This window comes from Octopus bimaculoides, chromosome 16 (genome assembly GCF_001194135.2).
Source record: "Octopus bimaculoides isolate UCB-OBI-ISO-001 chromosome 16, ASM119413v2, whole genome shotgun sequence".
Lineage (NCBI taxonomy): Eukaryota > Metazoa > Mollusca > Cephalopoda > Octopoda > Octopodidae > Octopus > Octopus bimaculoides.
The window spans coordinates 29,702,429-29,711,352 of NC_068996.1; the positions used below are offsets into that span (position 1 = coordinate 29,702,429).

The 8,924-nt window shown below is 38.7% G+C and overlaps 1 protein-coding gene across 1 annotated transcript in view; it reads right to left on the reverse strand.

Annotated features, from left to right (window-relative positions):
- Positions 1-8,924, reverse strand: part of LOC106867788 (sorting nexin-5) — a 110,755-nt gene that overhangs the window by 42,686 nt on the left and 59,145 nt on the right. The window contains exon 8 of the mRNA XM_014912780.2: positions 8,643-8,673. Within this exon, the coding sequence (XP_014768266.1) occupies positions 8,643-8,673 (31 nt within the window). The remainder of the gene's footprint in view (positions 1-8,642; positions 8,674-8,924) is intronic.

The following is an 8,924-nucleotide window of genomic DNA, read 5'->3' on the forward strand; positions in this document are numbered from 1 at the left end:
ATGCTTTATGGACATGAAAGCCAGGGTAATCTCATACATACATATATATATGTATACATATATATATGTATACATATATATATATATGTATGTATGTATGTATGTATGTATTGTCGGTAAAACATATATCAAAAAAAGAAGTACACTGTAAGTTATAGAGCAGTATATAATATAAATAAAGTTAGATAAGGCCAGTTTATGAGATTACCCTGGCTTTCATGTCCATAAAGCATTTAGCTTTACAGCGTATCATCAGATCCCAAAACCTGCTGGCTTAAGCCCACACTAGCGAGTGGCCTTTCTAGAATACGGACGAGGAAAGGACTTCGGTACTCAGTGTCAACAACAGGGATTGTCTCCTTTTGGTTATTGATCGCCAGTGACCCCGTTATCCTGTGGGTTCCAATAGGCCAACAGGAAGTTCCTGAAATGCAAGCATGGTCCAAAGACCTCCGTTTGGAGTTCAGAATGTTCCCCAAGTCGAGGAAGTCCTTTAGAACCCTTACCTGTTCCACTATACATAGTTTACAGTGCTTAGTCCCGTTTATGTAGGGGCCTGGATTTTCTTGGATTCTCCATGATATTGTGTATACGGCTGGCTAATGATGTAATGTATCTCCTTCCCAGTATCCTGAAGGAGTATCTGTGACTGGAGAAGCCTTGTTTGAATGTGTTCCAGGAGCAGCTACTATTGGAACTGTTGAGCCTGCTGCTGGAAAAGCTGCTGATGTAGCAGCAGCAGAGACACAAACAAAACCAGCAGCAGCACCATCACCAGTGATAACAATGATAACAGCAATGGCAGTATCCCTAATGGAAATAGCAGCAGAGCCATCACTAATGATATCTATAACAGCAGTGACAGCACCTCCATCAACGACAATGATCATAACAACAACAACAGCACCATTACCAACACCAGCAGTCATGGCACCAACAACAGCAGTACCAACAACAGTGGTAGCAATGGCAACAGACACAACACCACCAACACTTGACCATGGAGATAAATTGGCTGCTCCGGATACATTCAAACACCACCTCTCCAACCACAGATCCTCCTTCAGGATACTGGAAAGGAGATACATTACATAATTAGCCAGCCATATATGGCAGCTGAAAGACGATAGGATTCCATGCACAATATCATGCTGAATCCTAAAAATAAGACCCTTACATAAATGGGACCAAGCACTGTAAACTATGCATAGTGGAACAGACAAGGATTCTAAAGTCCTCCCTTGACCCAGGGAACATTCTGAACGCCAAAACAAAGGTCTTTGGACCATGCTTGTATTTCAGGAAATTCCTGCTGGTCTATTGGAACCCACAGGATAACAGGGTCACTGGCAATTGATTGTCTCCAAAGGGAGACAATCCCTGTTGTTGACATTGAGTACCAAGTCCTTTCCTTCTCCATACTGTAGAGAGGTCACTCGCTAGAGAGCCCTTCAGCCAACAAGTTTTGGAATCTGATTATCTGCCATGAAGCTAAGTACTTTATAGATGTGAAACCCAGGGTAATCCCATAAACTGGCTTTATCTAACTTTATTTATATTATATACTGCTTCTTTAGAGTGTGCTTCTTTTTGGGATTTATACTTTACTGACAATCTATCTCGCTCTTTGGCCAGAGTATTTTACAAAGACCATGAGGTTTGTGTTAAATAGCTGACCAGTAGGCTGCACTTATAAATATTTATGGAAACCACTTGGTCTCTCATGAATATGGGACATTTTGACCTCAACTACTCCACTAAGAATATACCTACACTGTATAATGTTACTAGAAAAAATGATGGACGTAATAAGGCGAATGAGATGGAAAGCCTTCAACCACAACCTAGCCATGCCATTCCTGGGGAGTAACACATATGGAATCAAATCTAGGAAATACTCACCCAAGATCAAGGACCTCAAGCACTTCAAAGCAGACCAACTGGGCATCATTCCTAAGCTAAAATTCTATAAGTCCTCTTGTTCCTTCCAATGTAAGCTCTGTGCCAACATTAGATTGTTAATGACTCAGATAGGTCCCTAATCTTCTCAAATAAGACTAAAAACCTATACAGGATAGATACCCTTAATTATGATAGGCCACTACAAAGCAATGTTACACAAAATCATCGACGCACTTCCCCACACACATACAACATCAACAGTGAAATCAAACAATTAGTCAATGGCCTAGATATAGTTGATGAGATAGAGATCCTAGCTAAGAGGAACACCTTTATTACCATCAAAGATCATAAACTGAATTTTGCCTCAAACTCTAAATGCCACCTGATTAATCCACCCAAATTCAAGATTGGTCTAGCGAGCGAGCATATATTGAGAAACATCAATAATGACATAAGGAGAGCCACCAACCTTTCTCTATGGTGTGGAACCAGCGAGGTGATTGCATGGTTTAATACCAACAAGGGGAGAAGCAGAGCAAGGTTCACCCAGTCGATTTTTACCTATTTCAAAAGGGTCACTGGTCAAGGCGCTTTCCTTTGTTAAGGGCTTCACTGACATTAGCAATAAGGATATAGATGTCATTATGCACACCAGAAAAACAGTGCTGTTCAATAAAGGTTCAGCCTGGGTGGAGCAATCCAACCCCACAGACTCTTTTGACATAGCGATGGGGGCCTATAACAGCATTGATGTATGTGATCACATCAGGTTGTATATCTTTGATACCCTTAAGAAAAAGTTCCCCTCTGTCTTCTTTGGTGTCTACAGAGATGATCCCCTGGCCATCTCTAGAGGAGCAAAGGGGCACACCCTAGACAGGCTTAGGAAAGATCTAATTAGCACACTTGGCTCCATAGGACTAAAAAATCACCATCAAGATCAATCTCACCCCTGTGGACTTCTTAAACATCACGCTTGACTTGAGCTCCCATAGATACAGGCCCTACCGCAAGCCAAAATAGAGGCTAATGTACATCAACACAGCCTCCTGTCACCCACCCGTTGTGTTCAGTTCAAAATCCTGATGAAGGGTATTAGTAAGAGGATCATGAACCTTTCCTGTAGCCAAGAGATTTTTGATGCAACAGCTCCCTACTATAATGAAGCTCTAGCTGATAGCAGATTTAGGGATCATTTCTCCTACATGTCAGGCCCCAACATCTGTAGAAGGAAGCAATGATAGCGTCTCTATTAATGACAATGATCATAACAACAACAACAGCACCATTACCAACAGCGTTAGTACCAACAACAGTAGTAGCAGCAATGGCAACAGACACAGCAACACCAACAGACAGCACCACCAACACCTGACCACAGAGATACATTGGCTGCTCTGAGAACACTTTCAAACAACACCTCTCCAACCACAGATCCTCCTTCAGGATACTGGAATGTTATCAGTCAGCCATATGTGGAAGCTGGGGACCAAGCACTGTAAACTATGTATAGTGGAACAGACAAGGATTCTAAAGGACTTCCTATACCCAGGGAACACACTTACCTCCAAAATGAAGGTCTTTGGACCATGTTTGCATTTCAGGAACTTCCTGTTGGCCTATTGGAACCCATAGGATAACAGGGACACTGATAAATGATAGCCAAAGGAAGACAATCCCTATTGTTGACATTGAGTAGTGTGGTCCTTTCCTTGTCCATATTCTAGAGAGGCCTTAAGCCAACAAGTTTTGGGATCTCATTATATGCTGTAAAGCTAAATGCTTCATGGATGTGAAACCCAGGATAATCCCATAAATCAGCTTTATCTAACTTTATTTATTACTAACAGAGGTAGTAGTTCTCTGAACTTTGCCCAGCCTATTTTTATTCACATGTCTATGCTTTCAGAACAGCCTCCCCCACCACTAACTTGGTCACCTAAGTAATGGAAACTATCTACTACTTCTTAAGGATCCCCACTGACATTTAAGGGAGTCTATTTTTTTGTACACTCCTTGTGTTCAATGCACCTGCACACCTTCCACATGTAAAGACTACTTTCTCTGTTTGTCTCCCAGTGATACCACTGCACCTCTTATGTGTCCATAGCTTGCACTGGGAACACTGTACAGAATTTTTCCCAAGATCTTTTCTACATATCGAGCAGGGCCATCTCTCTGAAGGGAGCTGTGACTTGTCTGTTTTCCAACTTATTAGGACTTTAATCTTTGCTAAATTAACTCTAACTCTAAGATCCTTTGATTTTAGACCTTGCTTCCATACTTGATATATATATATATATATATATATATATATATATATATATATATATATATATATATAAGTATGTTAAGCAATTCATAATGTTGTGTGATACATGCCATAATATAGGGAAATATGTAATGATATTCCTGTGGTAGAATGAAGGGAGACATCAGGACTAGAAGCAATGGAGGATGAGTGACATTGGGAATGAAAGCAAGAGGAAGTGATGTCACATGAAGAACTGGAGAATTTGAATAGCCTTTCTTTGTTAGAACATTGAGATGAACATACACATGGAGGGGATCTCAGAGGGAGAGTTAGTTTCTGGCTAGAGGTTGTGGTCCTGTAGGCACAACCATTGAATTCTGCTGATCCTTGTGAAGCAAAGCTAGATACTCTGTTCAGATTTCGTTTTGAGGTAAGAGCACCTCTATTTTTGCCTACAAGCTATTTCAGCTTGCTACTTATCTGTTGTGGAGATATATTTCCTTTTTTTTGCCTTCTGCTTTTCTACCACCAACACTCTTATGGCTATGAGAATAAGGATTAGTAGCAATGTTTTGAGACTGTTTTCTGGTGAAGGTTATGTGGTGGCCTGGATAAAAAACGGTGAAGCTTGTAGCAAAGTTGCAAGGCATTCAAGGCTAGTCTTATATCACTTTACTTAGAGGGAAGTGTTCTGAATCTGTATCTAGAAATGGATGAAACAGATCAGCTGAAAAAGAAGATTGAAGAGTAACTGAAGGCTGTGTACTTGGAAGGAGTGTTCAAAGCCTACAACAATCTTGGGAGAGTGAGATGGACTGGTGAACAAGTTAACAACTATGTGAGTGAGATCAGGTTAATTGGGTTAACTGGGTTTACAGATGGAGTGATGGAGTAGATTGTGAAGCTGGCTTTTGTGACTGGATTCCCCAATCACATTTCAGTGAGGTTACAGCAGCTACCAGACATAAACATAATGTTAGTGGGTGACTTAGTGGATAAGATGTGAGGGTTAACAAAGAACAACACATGCTATGTTGTGGCAATGATGATGGTGGATATGAGTAGGATGAAGAGGCAGGTGGTAAATAGCAAAAACAGGAGTATGACATGACAGATGTATAAGGGACTATGCTTTAGGTGTTGGGATTTGCACGTGGTCACAGACTGTACAGAACCAAAATCTGAAGTGGTGTGGTACCCAACCCAGGCACTGCAAGCTACTGCAAACAGGGAATCAAAGAGAAGGGAACTACAAAGCCAGTAGTTCCCCCTGCAATTGATTAGAGGTGCACCTACATTCGTTGCCTGTAAAAAGGGTCCCAGTGGAAGTAAGGGAAGAATAGCCCTTGTCGATATGGGTTGCACAACAACCCTGGTGATGTAAAAATGGTTGGGAGCTAGAGAAGAAAAACTAGCCTCAGTGCAGTGGATGGTACATATGTTAGGTGCAAGGTTATCAGTGAAGTAGAGCAAGAAATACAAGGAACATTGATGAAGTGATTGTAGTCAGTGAGGTAGTGGATGGTATTGATGTAGTGGTGGGAACTTCCAGGCTGAGTTTGATGGCAAAAAGATGGACAGTGGAGTATTTTTGGAAAGAAGACCCTCCCCACAAAACTGAGACACAGAATGAATTGCTACAAGCACACTCTGAGAGGAGAGGCTAGGAAATAGTTTGAGAGAGAAGTGGACAGATGGATAGAGGAGGATATTTTGATATCATGGGAAGAAGAGGCAACAAATGGTGTGCTGTTGATGATGGCTGTAGTCCAGCCAACAAAGAACAAAGTTTAACTGGGATTAGACTTTTGTGAGCTGAACAAGCATGTATCCAGCTATATATCAGTGAGGTAGCAGATGTATGAGTAGAAGAAACTTGACTTGTGAGAGTGGAGGCAAGTGACAGGAGCAACTATGATTGTTGACCTCAGATTAGCACATCTGCAGCTCCACATATTTGAGAAGTTGTGCAAGTACCAACTAGTGAGGTACAAGGGCAGAGTGTACTGTCTGCCTCAGCTTGGTTTTGGTCTGAGTTCAACACCAAAAATCACAGCGAAGGTCCTCAAGGTGGAGCAGGCTATTAGTTCTTATATTGATGACATCCAGATAGGTGATAGAGTAGCATCAGCAAAGGAAATTGTGAGTCATCTGAGAAGATTCAGGTTGACAGCAGAATCACTGAAGGCTATAGAAGGAGGCACGACACTGGAGCTCAGGTTCAAAAAAGATAGTGGGCATGTCCTTCCTGATATTAACTATTTTATAAACATGCACAAGATACATTTAATCATAATACTAGTAGTACCAGAGATGTTGTGATGTTCCAGACAAGATGTCAGTTACCTCTTAACCCTGTGTTTTCTCTACTCATTTGCCAACCAGTGTTCATTGAATGTATTTTATCATAGTACCATTGCTAGTGACAATTAAAGAGTCCTAACTGCTCTATATTGTCTCCATTTGTTCACAATAAAGTGAATAGAAGAAATCATGATGAACCAGAGTGAGATGGTGAGAGAATTAAGAATATGACAGGAGAAATCAAATGATTGTGTGCAGAGGGGTAGTAGAAGAGGAATTAATGGCAGAGAACCAGCAATAGCAAAGAATAGTGGAAGAGAATAGGAAAGTGAGAGCAAGTGGCAGATATTGACAGAGACTATTGATTATAAGAAAGAGTGCTGCATGCTAATAACAAATGACTTGGGTGGGGAGTAATGACTAGCAGTATAGAAGTGTGATGAAAGAGTGTACCACATACAAACAGATCTGCTGTTTTGTTACATAAGCATCAAAATAGCAAAGGGTGATAAACATATTAAGAGGAAATGAATATGGATACATTATATGCCACTTTTCATAAGATGAATGACATATTGCAATGAAAGGAGAGAGAATGAGTCAGTGAGATATCAATGGATAACAAAAAGGCAGCAGATGATGAGAAGATACAGAATTAAAAGGAACATAATGAGTAAGAAATCAAAAAGTAGATGACTCATATACTCCAGCTTTGTCCACTAACACTATCTTAACATTACATTTCCCTATGTTTGCATGGGTAAGCTGGTTTTCTCCAGTATTATGTATTGCTATTTCATCATTTCCATCATGATGCTCAAGTTCTGAAAATCAGTCTTCAATACTTTGTCCCAAGTTTTCCACACTTGTAAGTTTCCTTGAGTTTCCTTAAAATGCTCAACATATTCAGATCACTTTCCTCACTACTTTGTCCCAAGACTTCTTCCACGTGTACCATCCACTTGGAGCACTTGGGGATTTTTCTATATAATTATCATCCGTTATATCACATGTCAGTACAGGAGGGCAAATTTCTTGCACATTAACATATGTTCCCTCTTATTTTTAAAGAAACTCTCTCTCACACACACACAAACACATACATGTATTGTATTAATTATATAATAAAGCATGGACTATATAAAGTATTTCTGTATATTTCTAACCTTGCACTCACACATATTGAGGTTATAATCACTAGAGAGAGTATAGGTTTTACAATTGCGAGATGGAAATTTTTCTCTGGAGTTATAATCCCAAATTTGTTTATGAACAAGTATAAAAATTCCTTCTTATATACATGTAAAATTAATTTCATCACCCACCACATCTACCTCTAGTAAGCAAGTCTAATCATCTTTCACTCTCCTCTCTCACTCTTATGAACCCTCCCCCACAGTCTATATCCCCCTTTATACTCACTTCTTAGTACCTTCAGAGTATGCTCTGGCATCTCATCAACTTTTATTTTTCTTCCAGCTGCTCTCAGCCATCTGCATATAATGTGGGGTAGCCATGTATCTCCTCTAAAGCAAAATACCCATGCTCGTCCAGCTATCAGATTGTAGGCTTCAACACCTGGCATAAAGCCACTTCCTCCTCTCTCAAACATACTCCCATTCAATCAAGGGGGCTTTCTTATTTTCCTTTTGTTTATTTTTTTCTTCACATTGCCAAGTTATTTGCTGACTTCATTTGTGCTGTTAGCACAAAAAATATGCCCTCTACATGCTGTGAAATGGTTGGTCTTAGGTTGAGTAACTAGCCCTGTCAAACCACCCAACTATTGCCAGCAGGGAAAACAGATGTTAAAGAAAGATGATGACAATATTTGTATGTTAAAATTTACAAAAAATTTAAGTTGTAATATTTGTTTAGAAATATTTAGTATTTAAATGTACTTGAATTAATATTTATATTCATTTCATAATCTAAATATTTGATATATCTATTAATATTGATTTAGAAGCAAATAATTGCTATATAAAGATGTTTTAACTGAAATTGTATTTATTTTTACTTTCTCCAAAATTAATAGGTTATATTGACCTATTTTCAAAATTTGAAAAGGCAACATATAACTTTCATTTTAAAAGTAATAATACAAAATAGATACATGCCTAAAATTTAGGTATATTCCAAAAGAAAAAAAAACTATGTAAAATAACAAATAACTTACTGTATTGGGCATATACCATTTTGTTGTAATTCTGAAATGAAATAGTGATTATAAAGTATTTTTATATTAGATATTACAATTCAAAAACTACGAAAAGTCATGACTTTATGCCCCTACAGAGAAATCATTAGATATTCTTGTATGTTGCATAAAGAACTTTTATTAATAGAAATACTTATTATAAATCTTTTATCAAACAACATATATATTCTACATTTATTATATATTCCTTACCAAACTATATATATATATATATATATATATATATATATATATATATAT